This window comes from Gastrolobium bilobum, unplaced genomic scaffold, assembly GCF_033153095.1.
Source record: "Gastrolobium bilobum isolate Gb01-03AN ecotype WA unplaced genomic scaffold, APGP_CSIRO_Gbil_v1 utg13672, whole genome shotgun sequence".
Taxonomy (NCBI): Eukaryota; Viridiplantae; Streptophyta; class Magnoliopsida; order Fabales; family Fabaceae; genus Gastrolobium; species Gastrolobium bilobum.
The window spans coordinates 120,935-142,743 of record NW_026895521.1 but is presented as its reverse complement, the minus strand read 5'-3'; the positions used below and the strand labels follow the sequence as shown (position 1 = coordinate 142,743).

The following is a 21,809-nucleotide window of genomic DNA, read 5'->3' as shown; positions in this document are numbered from 1 at the left end:
ATTTACAAATAGAAAGGGGCATCAAATTAATGCTAGCCCTAAGATCACATAATCCCCTGCCAATTTTGGTGTTGCCAATTTCAATTTGAATATTGAAGCTCCCTGGATCACTAAGCTTGGGTGGAAATTTCTTCTGTATTATGGCACTACACTCCTCAGTGAGTGTTACTATTTGGCACTCTTGCAGCTTATGCTTTCTTGATAACAAGTCCTTCATAAACTTGGCATAATTGGGCATATTAGCCAAGGCTTCAGCAAATGGAAGATTGATATGAAGCTTTTTGAATATATCAAGGAACCTGACATACTGTTGCTTCTGAGCATCCTTCTTGAACCTTTCAGGATAGGGTGCCATGGCTCTCACATATTCAGGACTCAGCTCAAACTTCTTCTTTTCAACTGGCTTCTCCACTTCAGCAAGTTTTTCAATTTCTTTTTCTTTTTCGGGCTCACCTGCAGTATCTAGCTTCTTCTCAGCTTCCACATTTATGCTCGGCTTTTCTGGAGCTGCCACCACTTTGCCACTTCTAGTTATGACAAACATACAATCCTCTTTCGGATTTGTAACTGTGTTACTAGGGAAAGTGCCTGGAGTTCTATCAGCAACTTGCTTAGCCAGCTGGCCAATTTGATTCTCTAAATTCCTGATAGAAGCACTCATGTTTTTAGTATTGGCCCTAGTCTCTTCCATGAAGGCATTGGAGTGTTGAGCCATTTGTCCCACTAGCCTCTCCAAATCAGAAGGTTCCTTGGTTTGGACTGGTGGAGGCTGCAAGTAGTTGTTTGAATTGTAATCAAGGCTTGTGCCTTGGATCTTCCGTTGATAATTATTTCCTCCAGGAGCAAAATTCTGACCTCTTTGAACATTTTGCTGTTAAGGTCTTTGATCATACCAGATGCCATTCACTTGTACTTGCTGAGGTGAATCAGAAGGCATCTTAGGACATTCATTAGGCTCATGATTGCCCTGGCAATATTCACACACAACAGCAGCTTTAGTCTGAACACTAGCAAGCTGCATCTTGTCAAGCCTTGAGGTCAGGTTTTCTACCTGCTGAGATAGCAAACTATTTTCAGCCAGCACTGCATTATTACCTTCCAGTTGAAGGATACCTCTCTTAGGTTTGGATGGTAACACTTCATTTTCATTGGCAGCCATCCTCTCAATCAACTCAAGAGTCTCATTTTCTCTCAGAGTTTTAATAGTGCCACCCGCTGCACCATTCAACACCATCCGAATCTCAGGTTTACAACCATTGAAGAAGATTCTAACCTGATTACCAGCAGTCAAGTTATACTGAGGACACCTCCTCAATAAATCCTTGAATTTGTTCCATGCTCCGCACATAGTTTCACCCTGTAGCTGGGTGAAATTGGCGATATCATTCACCATCTGGTTGTACCTTTCCATCGAGAAGAACTCAACAAAGAACTTCTGAGACATATCATCCCATGTAGAAATACTTGCTGCAGGCTGCCTCTCCAACCAACTAAGGCCTTTTCCCTTAAGAGCAAAAGGGAACAACCTTAACCGAATTGCATCATTAGACACTTGAGGATGTTTGGTGGAGTCACAGATCCTCAAGAATCTGTTAATAAATCTGTGAGGGTCTTCACTCTCCCCTCCTCCAAACTGGTCTCTCTCTACTAAATTGATATGAGAGGACTTGAGCTCCCAATTGTGGGCAACATTCGGATGAACAATGCTCGCATTGGGCCTGTTGAATAATGGAGTGAGAATGGAATCCATGAATGGATTATCTGCTTCATCGTTTGCTGCCATCTTGTGTGCTTCTTCAGACAGATTTTCTAACTCGTTGAAAGCAAGCTTCTTCCGAGCAAATTTTCTGTTCCTCTTTTCTGTTTTTGTAATCTCCAAATCAAGTGGAAATTCTGGCTATTTACCTCGCATACAACTCAGAAAAGAGATTAGTAGCACTGTTCAAGAATCAAAAATAAAATAAAATAAAATTAAAAAAATCCAATCTTAAAAATCAAAATTAATTGATATAAGAAACGCCAATACCCGGCAACGGCGCCAAAAACTTGATGCTCACCGGCAAGTGTACCGATCGCACAAGTAATATAGATAGTAAGTAAAGTATCGTCTCCACACGGATTGGGTCGAATATCAATTAATTTTTCCTTTTAAGAATGGAAGAGTTCAAAGATTGTGACAAATATTGTCGATTGGTTTGAAATTGAGAACTGAATTTAAAGACTTGTTTTTGTAATTTTTGCTTATGAGAAATAGACAATAAAATAAGAATTGATTTGTGAAAATATGAGAAAAGCATTGTAGCTAGAGCGCACTCACCTTATGATCCTCACTTCTTACTTTGGATTGATTTACAATATTCATTTATAAAATTACTCGAATAAATTATTATCCAAAATAATTAGTTAAATCCCAATCTCTTGGCCATTTAACCCTTTAATCTCAATTGGAATCCTAATCCCTTAGCAACCCCTCATGAAAATTAAGCAATAACTCAATAATTTAGGCATTCGCAATTCAATACACATCTATCCCTAGCATGCACACAAACCGTTATCCTACCCCCTTTCAGGATGAAAACCCCAATATTCCTATCTAGGGTTCTAACCCTCAAACTATTCTCAACTATCAGATTGATCAATTCTAATAAAGAGAATATAAATACACACATGATAGAAATAAAGACAATTTAAATAAACGAAGAATTATAAACCAATCCGTCGTAACAAGGGTTCACATAGGGTTTGTGACCCTAACTACAATAAAAAGTACTAGCGACATATAATCATGGCTAAAAATTCAATATTACATAAAAGCATAAAATTAAAGAGAAGAAGAAGAAAGAAACTTGATCTTCAGATTCCTCTCGGAGCACCGCCGTCGTCTCTCTCAGTAGAATAGGTATGAATCCCTAATTCTGTCATAAGGATCCTATTTATAAGCCTCTTTTCTTTCTTCCATAAATACCCCAGGACAACATGGTATTATTTTCCCGCAACCCGGTGCAAGTTGGCGCCGGTGTGGCACAAGTTAACGCCGCGCTTCTTCCAGAATAAAAAAATCGGACAACTTTCTTGTAATGTGGCGCCACCTAGCATGGAATTGGCGCCACCTAGCATGGATTTGGCGCCATCTTGCGCTATCTTGCGCTATGAATTTGGAAGCTTTCATTTTGGCGCTAGTTGGCATGGTTTTGGCGCTAAGTGGCGCCATGCCACTGCCACTTGATTTTTTCATGAATTTGGCGCCAGTTGGCACCATATTGGCGCCACTGGGCGCCACTCAAAAACCTCCGCTGCAAAGTTCGCAATTCGGCGCGAGTCCGCGTCAGTGTGGCGCCGGTCCATGCCATATTTCTGTCCATTGTACCGTGACACATCAGTGTGGAGTCGCGTATACAGGTTTTTTATAATTTGTAATTTTCACTCCTTTTTCCTGTAAAAACACAACTAATAGGTGAGAAATATTATTGAAAAGAAAGAATCAATATAATTAGCAAAAATATATTTAATTTGCTCTTTTATGACTCAATTCTTATCAATTTTAACACAGAAAACTACACTTGCCATAGACACATCAGCCCTCAAGGCCTTTGGAACGTACTTGGAGAAGAGAATTTATCAGTTGGAGATGAGGCTGCTGGATGTAGAAGGATAGATTGTCCACATTCGCCATAATCAGTGATCTACTGAAGGATACTGAGAAATGGCTCCCTGCAGCTGAAGTAGTAAGACTGAGAGATCAGCTCAGGAGGAGACCACTTACCCAAGAGGAAGTCGATGAGGCTAAGAAAGCTGAGAAGGACCCCACTTTGGACAAGAGACGTCCCCAATGAAAATGAGAAAACCCTCCTATCTGTTTTAAGTTTTAGTTTATGTTATAGTATTTCCCTTTCCGTTCCCTTGTAAATATTAACTATTTAAAATGAAAAATCTTTTTTTGATCAAACTGCTTGGTGCATACATTTCAGTTATAGTATTGTGGCTGTGAAATTTTGAATAGCCAATACCATGAAACACAAAGTCAGTAATTAATCATTCTTATTCTTTCTCTGAGTGCCTGAAATAGGAAAAGTGCAGAGAATTTAATCTTCCGATTTTTGAGGGATGCTGATCTGTGTGAACTAAAGCTGGTAAGGAGCGAAAAAAATGCCAAACACATACTTATGAGAGCGTTCCTGAGGTGTAACCACAATGAAACTTCTAAACTTGCCTTGATGTTGTGAATACTGCTGAAGAACAGATGGATTTCACTAACAAGGATCAACCAACTAAACACTTCCATTCCATCCATAGCCACCAACACATCACCAAGTCAACCAGAAGGACAAGGAACAAACCCAAAAATGAACAAAAAGGACAGGAAAAGGAAAACAAAGAAAAAAAAGGGGAACAACCATTCAAAGGAATTCAGAAGAAAATACCAGAAAACTTTCCTTCAAGGAAAGAAAAGGTACAAAAAGATAAGATGTTCCCTCAAACAGCAAAAGTCCAGTTCAAAAGCACAAATGTAAATGTTCCTTGGCCCCACAATTATGACCACCAATCTTCCACACCTCCATAATCCCTCCTCTCAAAAGATCCTTAGAAGGGAAGACATCTGCATTTCATAGGAAAACAGCAGAAAAGAAGTTCTAAAGAATCACATCCAAGAATGGACAGAGAAACACCAAGCCCTGAGTGATAGTGAGACAGAAGATCAGCAACCTTCACTTACCTTGGAACAAATTCTTTCTACTTGTCACCTATGCAGAGTAGTTCATCTTTTGAAAAGATTATGATTGCTCACTGGCTCAAGTTTTTAATGTTGAGCTATTCTTTGAAATTGAGAAGCCTCAAACATTATTTTTGAGTTGTTTGAGGACAACCAACAGTTTAGTTTTGGGATTTTTGATCGAACGTAAATTCGTTCCCATCTAAGCCCATTTTGATGGCAAAATACCATTCGTTCCCTCATCTGATGAGCAACTTCAGCATGAAAATCACTTGTTTTGCACATTTGTGACAAAACACAGTGGGGGAACGGATGATGACGTATTCCTTTGAAAACATATTAACAGGGGAATAGATTGAGAGCATTTATTACACCTGCTCCCTTCATTTAATGATTCTGTTCATTTTGCAGGAAACGTGGAAATAACGTCTTCTAAAAGTAAAGGCGGTGCACCACTTAAGTACCAAGAAACGTGAACAGCAGAGAATCAAGAGTTCTCATTGGCTAAGAAGAAAGCAAGGCATGTGAGACTTCAATAAAACGGCTAATCGTCAACAAAAACTGTCCCATCAAGCAATTTGCAAGCTTCCAAACACTGTTGCCACCACCTCGCTCCTTCAATCAAGAAACCAACTCCAAAGGATTTACAGGACTACCACTCCCTCTTCTGCCTATAAATAGGACATTCTAAACACAAAAACATCATCGAATTCTGGAAGGATTGAAGTCCTAAAAGAAGAGATCACCTAGTATTAGTTAGTAGTTTAAGTTTGTATAGTTGTAACTGTAGTTAAGTGACAACCTATAACACCTCACATTCCTAAGTTTAAGTATTAAAATATTAAATGAGAATTAAAGAGAAGGATTAGTGAAAATCCTGAATATAAGGTCAAAATACAAAGAAAGGGCAAAACGGTAAATTAGCCACGCACACAACCCTAGGAAGGAAATTTAGTAGAAGGTCTCAAATGACAAAGATAACCCTGAAAAAGGATTCAAAACGAAAAATTGAGTGGTTAGACAAGTTTCAGGAAATTCAGCGAATAGTGTTTTTACCAGGTAAAAGTATCGCGGTACAGTTAGTTTGGGGAAGCGTGCCCACGGCGCGCGCAACAGCTTAAAACTGCAGTATTTCCGAATAACTGGAAAACTCAGGATTCATCTGATCAAGTATAATTAAAGGACAATGGTTAATGTAAAAAATTAGAGTTTCTAAATAGGTTGTAAATTTACGGACGTTTATTGGATTAAACGAGAGTTAAATCAGTTTGAAAACGCGTGAGGTGGCGGTGGGACCCACCCCACTTAAACCACTTAAGCCATATAAGCCTAGGACACTATTCATCATCACTTCCCTCCTCCCTCATGAAGCAAACCCGCAGCCCTCCTTCCCAAAACCCCATTTTCCCTTCAAATTTCATTTCCTTATAACTCCATCAATACTTAACCAAATCAAGTGATGTTTGTGTTGAAATTTGTTGGAAACAACCTTCCAAACACATTGGTGGCATCCATTAGCCTTGAAACCCTCTCATTGGTGAGATATAGGCCAAAGTCAGTTACAAAATTGTGGAGAAAAATTGATGTCCGTGGAGTCATTTGGCCTTCCATTGCTTGGATAAGTTTTGGAGGAGTATCAAGCCTTGATTGTGAGTATGTTTCTACATCAATTTCATGATTAATTTGGTAGATCATATTTATGAACCCTAGACTTTGTCTTGTTGATTTGTGATGTTAAAGAGCTCAAATGGAAAATGTGTATTAGATGATAATGTCTTAGAATGATGTGTTAGAGCTAGAAATGCAATGAAATTTATTGGTGAAAAATATGATTTGGTAACTTAGAAAATTTGGAGGTTGACATGACTTTGAATTTTGAAAATGTGTTAGGATTTTGTTGGTGAGTTGTTGTATGATTATATGTTGATTTAATGAGATTGTATGAGGTGTAGAGTGGTCAAAATGGAGTGAAGATCTGTTGGAATTGTTTAGGCCACAATTCGGCCATTTAGAGAATTGTAGGGAATTGATGTTGTTTGCATGGCTTGGATGATGTATCATGTATTAAATGGTATTTAGATGAGTTGTGTGGTAGTTGGAAAGTGGAAGAATCAATGAAAAATAATTGAGGGTGTTAAATGCCATAAAGGATCCTAGAGTAAAATATTAGGCAAAACGTTGTTTAAAAGACGAAAAGTGAAAAACGGAACTTAGTATGGCTTTTTAGCAACCTAAGGATGCCTAAGAAAATGAGAAAGAAAATTTAGAAAAATAAATCTCAATTTTACACATGTTTGGCCGAACCTACAAGGGTGTAGGGGTGGTTTTGACGTTTTTCGCATTTTGATAGAATTGTCGTGTACTGATGATTCGTATATGGTTATTGTAGGTTGTCGTACGTCGATTTGAACCCCGAACCGTGAGTCGGTGGATTTCCCTTGGTCCTGGACCAAGTGGGATTGAGGTAAGTGGGTGAATCATGCTTGTATAATTGTTAATTGGCATGTGTTCGTATGAGTTTTGAGTAATTGGGAATGTCCTCTGTGTAGGTATTCTGTTGAGTAACAAGCTTGGAACGTAAATTTCTTTGGAGCTAAGTGGAGGAACATATTAAGGTAACCTCTTGGTACTGGGGCTTGTTCCCCTTGTGTGTTCCACCATACCCGTTGAGGATAATGGTAGAAAATTTATATGAGTAGTGTAGAATAACATGAGCATGCATATAGTATTTATGAGGGTACTTATGTACCGAGTCTCTGGCCAGTAGACAGTGTAGCCTTCGGACAGTTCGGACTTCCACTGGATAGGTCTCCGAGAGGGAGTTCCAGTTGACCTAGGGTCGTGGTGTGTGATCCGGATATGAGCACTGATAAACCCCTAGTTCATCAGGTTTTTCAGCATGAATTAGTATCAATTTGTGTGATTAATTGGATGAAAAAGAGGTTAATTTCCTGGAATTCCCTCAAGTACAAGTTCTGAAAGCTTTGTTGAAAAATTACACTGTCTTATAGGGAAATGAAGCTTAAGGAGCAGCAGAAAGAAAGAAGAAGATTCTGGAGAAAAGGAGCAATGCCTAAGTGTTGAGCGCTAAAACGTCCACACAGAATGTTTTAGCGCGCTGCTGCAAACGAAGGACAAAATTTGCTGCTGCTGAGCGCAAAAACGTTCACACAGAACGTTTTAGCGCTCTGCTGCAATCTGAGGACAAAAGTTGCTGGTCTTGGGCGCTAAAACTTCCTGATCAAACATTTTAGCGCCCGGCTATTGGAAAAAGACTCTGGTCTCGAACGCTAAAATGTCCAAACCAAGTGTTTTAGCGTTGGAGTCAGTTGGAAGCAGTTGAGCATTCACCAGACATGGACGTTAAAACGTTCAACAATTCATGTTTTAGCGCCCAAGTTAGTTAAAAGCAGTTGGGCATCCGTCAAACATGGACGCAAAAACGCCCATTTATGAACGCTTTAGCGCCCATGTTAGTTTTCAGTTATAATTTGTAAAACTATAAAAGGCAAAAGGGCGTTCACATTTGACATATCCTATCATACAGATCTCTGACACTAGGAGAGGGGAGATCAGATCAAATCTTTCATAGATCTGATCTGACTCCTAATTCTCTCTGAATTTCCAAATTCCTTAGGATTAGTTTATGTAATAGTTAGTACTTCTTTATGTAATTGTACTTGAAGATTGAAGACTCAACTATCATGACAATGGAGTTTGATCTTTCTTCTTCTCTTGTTTATATTTTCATTATGTCTAAGTAGAGTCCTTTGTAGTCTGATTCAATGGAACTCAAGTGTGAATTTATGAATGGTTAATTAGATATTTTGTTTTTCTCTTATGTGATTGTTTGAAGTTGTCTTGATTAATTATTTCTACGAAGGGAATAGTGTAGAACAGACATGTTTACATTGTTTCTGTATCTGACAACTTCATCATCAGTGTTCTAGTAGTCAAGACATTGATGCTAGGATTCTGATGTGATCTTAAGACCTTAGTAATTAATGCATGTATTAAGAAGGGAATCACCAAGACATTGGGGTTTCTGATTAATGTATCAATCAGGGTAGTAAGACATTACATCTTGATGATAAGAAAAAGGTTGATCAACATCACATAGTAGATAATTCATTATGGAAATTGGTTCATCCATATATTCATGCTTGAGGGAAATTGATGTCTGGCTACTTGTTTAAATTATAATCACATTCTATTTGTTTATCTAGTTTTTATGCAATTCAAATTAAATTTTTGGTGACAAGAAATCAATGCAATTAATGAATTTTGGTTGATTCAACTTAAGTACATATGGTTAATCAGTGCTTGACACAAATCCTCGTGGGAACGATCTTTACTCATCATTTTATTACTTGTTTGACTAGTACACATGCTAAATCCACAACAAGTTTTTGGCGCCGTTGCCGGGGATTTGTTCTTCAACATTGACAGACACCATTAATATTTTGAGATTGAATCTTTTATTTTCAGCAATTTATATTTATGTGTGAAGTTTGTTTTTTCTAGTCCAGAGCACTAAAACATTCAGACGTGACCGTTTTAGCGCGGTGCTGCACACAACATGTGCACATTTTCTGGTCCTGGGCGCTAAAACGCTTGGTTTAAACGTTTTTGGGGATGAGGGGTATCCCCAATCGGTTTACACAATATGCCATATGCACACACACACACACACACACACACACACACACACACACACACACACAAGGTGTTCGACAGAATGCCTGACCCAGAAAAGCCAGGACGCTAAAACGCTGGTCACCCAATGTTTTAGCGCTCGGCCAGTTTTATACACGTTTAAGGCCAGAACGCTAAAACGCTCAGTGTGAACGTTTGAGCGCCCAGGCCCTGCTACATGCATAATTGAGGGTTCTGGTTTTGGGCATTGTGAGGGTGTTTACTTGCATGATTTGGATCCAATTCCATCACTACTTCAATTCTAAATATGGGAATTGGATCCCATGTTTTCAAATGCTATACTGGCTATACTGACTTATTTCTTTTGATTTTCAGGATCATGTTTACACCTCCACCCAAGAAGACTGGAAAAAAGAGGTCCAGGGTACCTCAGGCTTCTGAATCTACACCACCTCCACCTACATATGATGCCCATTTTTGGAAGAGTGCTGAGCACGAGGTCTGTTTCACCACAAAGACTTCTTCCAGGCCATTTGTTAGGGAGAGGAAGTTCATACTGGAAAAGGATGAGTATCCTGAGTTTCAGTCCCAGTTGGAAAAGAGGGACTGGGTAACTTTTGGTGAGATTCTGGTGGACAGCAGCCCGGCCATATCACGGGAATTTTATGCTAATGCATACAATGGTGATGAGGGTGGCAAGAGGCATTTCACCAGCTGCGTGAGGGCCAAGAAAGTCAAATATGATGCCCACACTATTCAGAAGCTTCTGCACATCAGGCACTCTGATTACATTAATAACACCAGTTGTGAGTTTAGGAGGAATTGGCAGAAGGTAGAAATTCCTCCTAGGAGAAGCAGCCCAAAATTTGAGACTTGGACCAAAATGGGGGCAGCTGAGCCTGTATTGCAAACCATAGCCAAGCCCGGTGAAAAATGGGAGACGACCAAGGATAAGGTGAATCCTAAATTGCTTTGGTTGAGGCAGCTGAATGGGGAAGCTAGAGTCTGGTTCCATTTTGTAGTCTCAAATGTTATGCCCTCCTCCAACCAAGTGGAGGTAATTCTGATGAGAGCTGTCTTGATTCACACTATTATGACTAAAGGGAAAGTGGAGCTTCCCATCCTTCTTCAGGACAGCATCTATGATATGGCCCACTCTGATAGCAGTTCACATGCTTTGGGTCTATGTTCTCTGATCCAGCTTCTGTGCCAGAAATTTGGTGTGGATGTTACTGATAATGGGGTGCCAGTCAAATTACACCCTACCATTGATGCTAAGTTGATCAGGGGACAGTTGAAGATTGGAGGAGAAGGACCCACAGGGCTGACACCTGGCAGGAAACCCATGGCTGAGGAGGATTCTGAGATCGAACAAAGGATAAGATCAGGGGAGCAGTGGCTGATCAACAGTGACATTCGTTTGGGACATTTACGTTGCCGTCTAAAGTTTATACAGACGAGTCAGCAATTGTTTCAGACTCACATGATTAAGATGCTGACAGATCTCTATGAGGCCCAGGGTTTAGAGATAGCTGCATTCCAGCTGCTGTTTACCCTCATTCCGAGGAGGAGGATGCTTTTGAGGAAGCTGTCTGCACCCATTATGATGATCATGCTGATGAAGGAGAGACTGCTGATGCTGCTACTTCTGCCCAGCCAGCTGATGCTACTGCTTCTGCTTGGACTGCTGCTGATGCCACAGCTACACATGCCACTGCTGCTGATGATCAGATTGTTGGTGATACTTTTGCCATGGATGAGGACAGGGTTGCTGATGCTGAGTACAACCTATTACCTGCTGCTGATTCAGGATCAGATCTTCTCTTTTCTGATGATGAGGAGTCAGAGAATGACTAGACTCCTACAGTTTTACATTTTTCACTTTATATGGTTTTATTTTGGATTACATTGTTTACATTTTGTTATTTTGGTTATTTTGTACATTGGTTAAGTACATTGAGATTCACTGTTTTGCTTGATACACATTTTGATAGTACTGATGCTATTGAATTATATATGAATGTGTTTCAGTGATCCACTGCTGTTTTAGATTTAAATTAGTTGCTGGGGACAGCAACGTTTAAATATGGGAATTGGGGTTTGATTGAATGGCATGTGAACTTCATGGAGATGTCACACGAGTGGATGAGCCAAAACAGGGAAACATCTCAATCTCTTTTCCTTTATTTTTTCTTTGTGAATAAGTTTTTAGTATAATTTAGATTTTAGTTGTAATTCAGAATTTGGAATTCAGTTTTTTATATGAAATTATATGAGGATTTGACTGATCAGAATTTTAGATGATTGATCAAATTAAGGATACAATCTTATGCCTTGCATGTTGAGAAATGAAATGATTGCATGACTCATTCAATGTGTAAGAGTATAGAGATTAGTTTTGATGCATAGAGAGAAAGTCAAGCATGCACTCTGAACTGTGAGGAAATTGAGCATATACAGAAAATTTTGTTCAGAGAGCATTTCACTGCATGAGTAACTCTAGAACTTGCCTTGTTTCTTGCATGGAATAGTTGATGATGTATAGGGTAGAAATGATTGAGGCATTCCCTTCTTGAACCAGAAAGTCAAATGACCAACCTTTAAGTTCCTATTGCATGAAAACTTTGAGCCTAGCCTGTTGTCTATACAACCAAGGACCACAGTTATTCCAATCCTTCAGATTAAAAGTTTCAGATAAGTGATAAGGGATGGAGTGTTCTGTGGGGAGGAAAATGTTTTTGCAATAAGTGAATGCACAAGGTGTTGGAAATAAAGGAAAGAAAGAATGAAAAGAAAGAAAAGGGTATGAAACACAAAGTGTTTGGAATAGACAGAGGGAAGTATTAAAGACACAAAGTGTCTGAAGGAAAAAGAAAAAAAAATTGTTAAAGACACAAAGTGTCAGGAAAAAAAGGAGGAAGAAAGGTTCAAAGAAAAGAACAAGGAATGAAAAGGAAGAAAGTTGGGGGAATTAGGAAGAAATTGATGAATACTGTGAATTCCCTCTTATCTGAATCTGATTCATTTGATCTGAACTTCCCCTTTTACAGAAATTCTTACCTCTAGTCAAGCCACATACCAAGCCTCACTGCCAATCATACCAAGCCCTTTCTGATTTACCTTATAAATTGTTGTTACTGTGAACAATGAGAAGATAGGCAAGCATATGGCAGTTTGAGTACAGTGAAGAGTGAGTGATAAGTACATCCTTAAACACTAGTGTGCAAGAGAGTTAAATTCTCACAATTTTTGAGAAGTTCCTAGTGAGGGGGTGTTTTTGTTTGAAAAGTCTTTGTATATCATCTTTACTGATCTGTTGAAAAGCCACATATGATGTTGGGCAAGTCATAAGAAATAAGAGATTGCATGGTTGTAAGTTGTATCAATATGATCTGTTGTTAATTGAAGTCCATCTTCATGAGTTTCATTTGTAAAGAATCTTGAATCTTTCTCTGTTGTAATATCATCACTGAGGACAGCAATGTCCAAATCTGGGAATTGTGATAAACCCCTAGTTCATCAGGTTTTTCAGCATGAATTAATATCAATTTGTGTGATTAATTGCATGAAAAAGAGGTTAATTTCCTGGAATTCCCTCAAGTACAAGTTCTGAAAGATTTGTTGAAAAATTACACTGTCTTGTAGCGAAATGAAGCTTAAGGAGCAACAGAAAGAAAGAAGAAGATTCTGGAGAAAGGGAGCAATGCCTAAGTGTTGAGCGCTAAAACGTCAACATAGAACATTTTAGAGCGCTGCTGCAAACGAAGGAAAAAAGTTGTTGGTGCTGAGCGCTAAAACGTTCACACAGAATGTTTTAGCGCGCTGCTGCAATCTGAGGACAAAAGTTGCCGATCTTGGGCGCTAAAACTTCCTGATCAAACGTTTTAGCGCCCTGCTGTTGGAAAAAGACTCTGGTCTCGAACGGTAAAACGTCCAAACCAAGTGTTTTAGCGTTGGAGTCAGTTGGAAGCAGTTGAGCATTCACCAGACATGGACGTTAAAACGTTCAACAGTTCACGTTTTAGCGCCCAAGTTAGTTAAAAGCAGTTGGGCATCCGTCAAACATGGACGCTAAAACGCCCATTTATGAACGCTTTAGCGCCCATGTTAGTTTTCAGTTATAATTTATAAAACTATAAAAAGCAAAAAGGCCTTCACATTTGACATATCCTATCATACAGATCTCTGGCACTAGGAGAAACAATTTCAACCTGGAGTTGAATAGCAGAACTTGATTTCCCACCTTGAAATCCCTGGGTGTGATCTTCCTGTCATGCCATAGCTTGGTCTTCTCTTTGTATAAGCTTGCACTTTCATATGCAAAAAGACAAAATTCATCCAGTTCATCCAATTGCAATAGCCTTTTCTCACCTGCTGCTTTTGAATCAAAGTTTAAAAACTTAACAGCCCACAATGCTCTATGCTCCAATCCCACGGAAAAATGACATGTTTTCCCAAACAACAACTGAAATGGATACATTCCAATAGGAGTCTTAATTGCTGTCCGCTATGCCCACAAAGTGTCATCAAGTTTCTTGGACCATTGAGTCCTAGCATTTCCAACAATCTTCTCCAGTATTCGCTTAAGTTCTCTGTTAGAAATTTGAACCTGACCACAAGTTTGTGGATGGTACAGGGTACTTATCTTATGCCTGACTCCATATTTTGTAAGGACAGCCTCTACCAACCTGTTGTCAAAATGAGTTCCCCCATCACTGATTATGGCTCTTGGGACTCCAAATCTCACAAATATGTTCTTTTTCAGAAATGCAATAACAACCCGAGAGTCATTTGTTTGTGTGGCTATGGCTTCAACCCATTTTGACACATAATCAATTGCCACCAAGATATACTTGTTTGAGTAGGAAGAGGGAAAAGGTCCCCATGAAATCCATACCCCAAACATCAAAAATTTCCACCTCCAGTATATTGTTCAAAGGCATTTCATGTCTCCTGGAGATGATACCAGTCCTCTGGCAATTGTCACATGCTTCCACATACTTTCGAGCATCCTTGTACAATGTGGGCCAATAGAAACCACTCATCAAGATTTTTGCTGTTGTTCTTTCACCTGCAAAGTGTCCACCATAAGCTGAACCATGACAGTGCCATAAGACATTTTTTTGTTCCTCCTCTGGTATACAACGTCATCTGAACACCTGTAGAAGAGGTATGGGTCATCCCAGATGTATCTTCTCATATCATGCAGAAATTTCTTCCTCTGTTACCAGGTGAAATCCTTAGGCATGGCTCCAGCAGCTTTGTAATTGGCAAAATCAGCAAACCACGGTGGAGTATTAATTGTCAAGACCTGATCCTGCACCAACTTTGTGCTTATGGCCAGTATTTGCTCATCAGGAAACTCTTCCTTAATCACCACTTCCGGTCCCTCTTGTAAATTTGTCTCTGTGATCCTGGATAAGTGATCAGCCACCAAGTTTTCAACTCCTTTTTTGTCTTTGATTTCCACTTCAAACTCTTACAGAAGTAACATCCATCGGAGTAACCTGGGCGTAGCATCCTGCTTTGTTAACAAATACTTTAAAGCTGCATGGTCAGTGTAAACAATAACCTTTGACCCTAGCAGATATGTCCTGAATTTGTCAAATGCATACACAATTGCCAATAACTCTTTTTCTGTAGTAGCATAATTCTTTTGTGCCTCATTAAGAATTTTACTGGCATAGTAAATGACATGCAATAATTTGTCTTTTCTTTGACCTAGCACTACTCCCACAGCATAATAACTTGCATCACACATCAACTCAAAAGGCAATGAAAAATTAGGTGCCATGATTATTGGTGCAGTGATCAACTTTTCTTTCAAAATATTAAATGCATGCAGGCAGTCATCAGTAAACACAAACTCTTGATCCTTTCCTAACAATTTGCATAAAGGTTTTGCAATCTTGGAAAAATCTTTTATAAAACGTCTATAAAATCCTGCATGACCTAGAAAACTTCTCACACCTTTAACATTTATGGGAGGGGGTAGTTTCTTAATAACAGAGATCTTGGCTTTATCCACTTCAATCCCTCTATTGGACACCTTGTGTCCCAAAACAATACCCTCGGTCACCATGAAGTGACATTTCTCCCAGTTCAAAACAAGATTACAATCTTGGCATCTTTTTAAAACATTATCCAAGTTTTCTAGACATGCATCAAAAGTAGGACCAAATACTGAAAAATCACCCATAAAAATTTCAATGCATCTTTCTACCATGTCTGAGAATATGGAAAGCATGCACCTTTGAAAAGTTGTTGGTGCATTACATAAGCCGAAAGGCATCCTCCGGTATGCAAAGATTCCATATGGGAAAGTAAATGGAGTTTTCTTCTGATCTTCTGGAGCCACAGCTATCTGATTGTAGCCTGAGTATCCGTCTAAGAAGCAGTAGAAGGCATGCCCTACCAATCTCTCCAGCATTTGGTCCAGGAATGGAATAGGAAAATGGTCCTTCCGGGTTGCTTTGTTGAGTCTTCGGTAATCAATGCACATCCTCCAGCCAGTGACTGTTCTTGTAGGGATCAGTTCATTATTCTCATTCTTCACCACAGTCATTCCTCCTTTCTTAGGCACCGTCTGAACTGGACTCACCCAAGCACTGTCTGAGATAGGGTAGATCATTCCAGCATCCAGCAACTTCACCACCTCCTTCCTCACTACTTTCTTCATAGTAGGATTGAGTCTTCTCTGTGGTTACCTCACTGGTTTAACCTCCTTTTCCATCAATATCTTATGAGTACAGAAGGAAGGGTTGATACCCTTAAGATCTGAAAAAGACTAGCCCATGGCTGTCTTGTTCTTTTTGAGCACCTCAATCAACTTCACTTCCTCGCTTTCAGACAACAATGCATTGATAATGGCTGGGTAAGTTTGATCATCTTCAAGGAACATATACTTAAGATTTGAAGGTAGTTCTTTCAGTTCCACCTTGGGTGCTCCCTTGGGAATGTCATCTACCTTCTTTTCCAACTCTTCGACTACTGGTTCCTCCTGATAAAATTCCACACTCATCTCTTCCTTGAATTTGTCCTCCTCAAGTGAAGAGTTTTCTTCTCCTGTCACTTCTTCCACAACTTCCTGTATGATATCAATTCTGAAACAATCCTCCACATCAACAGGATGTTTAATGGCTTCAAACACATCTATGGTAACTGTTTCTTCATTCGCCCTTAGCATCAACTTCCCTTGTTCAACATCAATCAGGGATCTTGTAGTTGCTAAGAATGGTCTCCCTAGGAGTAGAGGACTTTCAGTATCCTCCTCTTCCATATCAAGTATACCAAAATCCACAGGGAAAATGAACTTATCTACTTTGACCAAAACATCTTCTACCACCCCTTCAGGTCTCTTGATTGATCTATCTGCTAGATGCAGAATAACATTAGTACCTTTTAACTTGTTAATTCCCAAAGCTCTACAGACAGACAATGGCATCAAATTTATACTGCCCCCCAAATCACAAAGTGCTTTTCCTACTTCCACATCTCCAATGGCAATAGGGATGTTGAAAATTCCTGGGTCTTTCAACTTTGGAGGAAGCTTCTTCTGAATCAGGGCACTACACTCCTCCGTTAAAGCCACAGTCTCACCATCTTTCAACTTCCTTTTCTTAGACAGAAGAAAGATCCTTCATGAATTTTGCATAGTGAGGCATGTTCTCCAAGGCTTCAGCAAATTGAATGTTGATCTGTAATTTCTTGAAAATATCCAGAAACCTTGCATAATGCTGCTTCTGAATTTCTTGCTTCAACCTCTGAGGATAAGGGACTTTGGCATATGGAGATATATTAACTGGCTGGTCCTGCTTGTCATCCATCTTCTTCTTCTCCCACTTCATTAACTTCTTGGGTGAAGAATTATTTTCAACTATTACCTCATTTTCTTTCTTATCTTTCTCAACTTTTCCTTCTTCTTCTTCTTCGACAATAACTTCTTCCTCATCTTTCTTTTCTTCCACTTTCTTCTTAACCAGTTGAAGTACAAGTTCACTTCTTGTAATTATGGACTTGCAATGCTCCTTTGGATTCACCATGGTATCACCAGGGAACTTCCCTATGGCCTATTTGATATCTGTCTAGACAATTGACCAATTTGGGTCTCCAAATTCCGGATGGATGCTTCCTGGTTCCTGAATGATATTTTTGTCTCTTGCATGAAAGCAAAAGTTTCTTCTCTGAAATAATTTGACCCCTGAATATAATCTTGAGTAGTCTTTGATAACTGGGCAAAAGCTTTCTTCCATGCAGATGTATCACCTTGTTGTGGAGAATGTGGTGGAGGAGGATGTAGTGGAGGATTCAACTGATGATTGGAACTATAACTAAACCCTGGTTGTTGATTCTTGTTCTTCCATGGTGGAACATACAAATTTCGCCCCTGGTTGTTATGGTTCCTCTGATCATACCATACCTCATTTACTTCTGCTTGTTTAACTGATCCACCATAATCACAATCATCCATAACATGGCTTTTCCCACAAATTGCACACACAGAATTAGTGTCTACAGAAGCAACCTTCTGAGAAGATAGCTGCTTAGTGAGAGTATCCAACTGCTGTTGTTGTTTCTACATCTGCATCATCTGATCATTCTTGGCTAACAAAGCATCATAGCCATCAAGTTTTATAATTCCCGTTCTTCTGTCATTCACCGGAGCATTGTCAAACTCCTGAGATGCTAGGGACTCAAATATGTCAAGGGCTTCCTGAGGAGTTTTGGTTGTCAATGAACCACCAGCTGTGGCATTCACCAATGTCCTTGTGTTGGTTGTCAACCCTTGGAGAAATATTGCTGCTTGATTCCACACTTCTATACCATGTTGTGGATATTTCCTCAAAAGTGTCTTGAACCTCTCCCAAGCCTCATAGATAGACTCTGACTCTTTTTTCTTGAACCCTGTAATCCCATCCTTCAATTTTACCCTCTTGGATGCTGAAAAGAACCTGACCAAGAACTTGGTCTGCAGATAATCCCAAGTTGTGATACTTCCTTGTGGTAAAGATTGTAACCATCTCCTAGCATCATCCTTCAGTGAATGAGTGAACAACCTTAACAAGATAGCATCTCTGGTCACACCATTGATCTTCACCGTATCACTCAATAGTAAAAAAATTTCAATGTGCAGATATGGATCTTCTGCACTTGTACCAGCAAATTGTTCCTTCTGCACCAATTGTACTAGTGTAGGTTTCAACTCGAAATTATTAGGCTCCACAGTTGGTCGAACAACACTCCCAATCGGTGGAATGACTGTGGGAGTCATGTAATCTCCCAGTGTTCTCTGTGGTGGTGGCACATGATTTTCTGCCATGACTTCTTCCTGAATTGTCACACTGGCTTCACCCCTTTCTTGTAGCTTTCATTGTCTTGCTGCCTTCATGTTCTTCCTAATTGTCTTTTCTAATTCTGGATCAAACAACAAAGAGTTGGGATTAATAGTACCTCGCATACACCAGAATTGAAATTGAACAAAAATTCACACAAAATATAAATTGCTGAAAAATAAAAGACTCAATCTTAAATATTAATGGTGTCTGTCAATGTTGAAGAACAAATCCCCGGCAATGGCGCCAAAAACTTGTTGCAACTTTAGCAAGTGTACTATTCATACAAGTAATAAAATGATGAGTAAAGATTATTCCCACGAAGATTTGTGTTCAAACACCGACTAACCATATACACTTTTAAGTTGAATAAGAAAAAAATTTATTGATTGCATTGATTATTATCACCAGAAATTGAATTAAATTAAAACTTAGTGAAACAAATAAAATGTGAATTATAATTTTAAAAACAAGTAGTCAGACATCAATATCCCTCAGGCATTAACTTATGTATGAATCAATCCCATTATAAGTTATCTCCTATGTGATGTTAATCAACCTTTTTCTTATCATCAGAATGTAATCCCTTTCTATCCTGATTGATACATTAATCAAAAACCCCAATCCCATGGTGATTCCCTTCTTAATACATACATTAAACACTAAGATCTTAAGATCACATCAGAATCCTAGCATCAATCCCTTGAATACCAGAACACTGATGATTAAATTGTCAATTACAGAAACAATGTAAACATCCCTGTTCCACATTATTCCCTTGATGGAAAGAATTAATAAAGACAACTTCATATCATCACATAATAGGTAAAAAAAATATTCAATTAACCATTCATAAATTCACACTTGAGTTCCATTGAATCAGACTACAAAGACTCTACTCAGACATAATAAAAGAATAAACAAGAGAAGAGGAAAGCTCAAACTCCATTGTCATGATGGTTGAGTCTTCAATCTTCAATTACAATTACATACAATGTACTAACTAATAAACCAACAAAGTCTTAAAGAATTTGGAAAGTCAGAGGAAGTGAAGAGTCAGATCAGAGGATCTGAGATAGAATAGGAGAGAATCTGTCCAAATGTGAAGGCCCTTGCCTTTTATAGAGTTACAAAATACAACTGAATAACAACCAGAAACTGACATGGGCACCAAAACGTTCACTATTGGACGTTTTAGCGTTCATGTTTGACGAATGTCCAACTGCTTTTAACTGTCTTTAACGCTAAAACGTTTGACTGAGACGTTTTAGCGTTCTAGACCAGAGTATTTTCCAACAGCAGAGCGCTAGAACGTTTGATCAGGAAGTTTTAGCGCTCAAGACCAGAATCTTTTCCCACAGTAGAGCGCTAAAACCCTTGCATTGGACGTTTTAGCGCTCGGCACCAGCAATTTAAGGCCTCAATATGCAGCAGCGCGCTAAAACGTTCTGTTTGGACGTTTTAGCGCTTAACACTTAGCATTTCCTATTCTTCAGAATCTTCTTCCTTCTCTCATTTGCTTCTTTGAGCTTCATTTCCCTACAAGAACAATGTAAATTTTCAACAAAGCTTTCAGAACTTGTATTTGAGGGCTTTCCAGGATATTAACCTCTTTTCCATTCATTTAATCACACAAATTGATACTAATTCATGCTTAAAAATCTGATGAAACAAAGGGTTTATCACCGGGATAGAGGAAAAGAAAACAGCCAAGGAGATATGGGATCACCTCACAAAACTATACTCGTCCAAGTCACTTCACAACAAAATATTTCTGAAGAGGAAGCTTTACACGCTTCGGATGTCTGAATCCACTTCAATAACAGAGCACATCAATACTCTGACCTCTCTATGTTCTCAACTTACATCATTGGGACATAGTATTGAGGTATCTTAGCGTGCATAAATTCTACTCCAGAGTCTTTCAGATTCATATGACCAACTCATCATCAACATCACCAATAACACTGAATCCCTGGTGTTTGACAGTGTTGTTGCCGCAGTTCTTGAAGAAGAAAGACGGAGAATAAGAAAAGAAGAAAGGCTGGCAAGTTCGCATCAAGCGGAGGCCTTGACGATGACAAGAAGGCGGTCAATGGAACGTGGTTCCAGTGGGAGTCACGGACAAGGAAGGTCAAAATCTAGGGGTAAGAAATTTGTCATGTGTTACAACTGTGGCAAGAAAGGACACTATAAAAATGAGTGTCGACTAAGGAGTGGTGGAGACAAGACTTCAGAAGCATCAACTTCTCAAGGATGTGTTGCCGATGGAAATGTTCTATACAGTGAAGCAGCAATGGTGTCTAAGGATAGATTGGAGCTCGTTGATGCATGGATAATGGATTCAGGAGCAGCATGGCATATGACTTCTCGGAGAGATTGGTTTCATTCATATAAACCTATCTCTAGAGGGTTTGTGTACATGGGAAATGATCATACCTTAGAGATTGCTAGAGTTGGCACCATCAAGGTAAAGATGTATGATGGAACGATTCGCACAATCCAAAATGTGCGGCATGTGAAGGGCTTGAAGAAAAACTTATTGTCTTTAGGGAAATTTGATGAAAATGATTGTAAAACCCGTATTCAAAACAAAGTGATGAAGATCATCAAAGGAGCGCTTGTGGTGATGAAGCCTGAGAGGGTTGCAGCAAACTTGTATGGGCTTATGGGAGAGACGCATCTAGAGGCAGAAGCATCTGTTGCATCAACCAATTCTGAGGTAGATATAACAAAGATGTGGCATCGCAAATTGGGCCACATATCAGAACAAGGTTTGAAAATTCTAGCTGAACAGAAACTACTCCCTGGTCTCACAAAGGTAACTTTACCATTTTGTGAGCATTGTGTTACAAGTAAGCAACATAGATTGAAGTTCACTGCATCTAATTCTAGAAGTAAAAATATTCTGGAATTAATTCACTCTGATGTATGGCAAGCACCAGTTATGTCCCTGGGAGGAGCAAAGTACTTTGTATCCTTTATTGATGATTATTCCAGGAGATGTTGGGTGTACCCAATCAAGAGGAAGGCAGATGTATTTTCAGTCTTCAAGAAATTCAAAGCGTAGATAGAAGTGGAGACGGAGAAGAAGGTCAAGTGTCTCAGGA

At 39.2% G+C, this 21,809-nt stretch overlaps 1 protein-coding gene and 1 non-coding gene across 2 annotated transcripts; one reads left to right on the top strand and one right to left on the bottom strand.

Annotated features, from left to right (window-relative positions):
- Positions 1-16,154: 16,154 nt before the first annotated feature.
- On the bottom strand, positions 16,155-17,214 carry LOC133315116 (uncharacterized). The gene is made up of 2 exons (XM_061516685.1): positions 17,093-17,214; positions 16,155-17,004 (listed from the first exon to the last, which is right to left on the bottom strand). The coding sequence occupies exons 1-2, from the start codon at positions 17,212-17,214 to the stop codon at positions 16,155-16,157; spliced, it is 972 nt and encodes a 323-aa protein (XP_061372669.1).
- Positions 17,215-18,186: 972 nt separating this feature from the next.
- Positions 18,187-18,293, top strand: LOC133315167 (small nucleolar RNA R71). Its single transcript, XR_009752042.1, has one exon. It is a non-coding gene; the product is annotated as a small nucleolar RNA R71 (small nucleolar RNA).
- Positions 18,294-21,809: the final 3,516 nt, after the last annotated feature.

What these genes read in the sequence shown, in the direction of transcription:
- LOC133315116 (XM_061516685.1), bottom strand. Translation starts at nt 17,214, where the DNA reads ATGAAGTGGGAGAAGAAGAAGATGGATGACAAGCAGGACCAGCCAGTT. An exon ending in CAGAAGCAGCATTATGCAAG is followed by an intron (nt 17,005 to 17,092) that starts GTTTCTGGATAT and finishes AAATTCATGAAG; the next exon opens with GATCTTTCTTCTGTCTAAGA.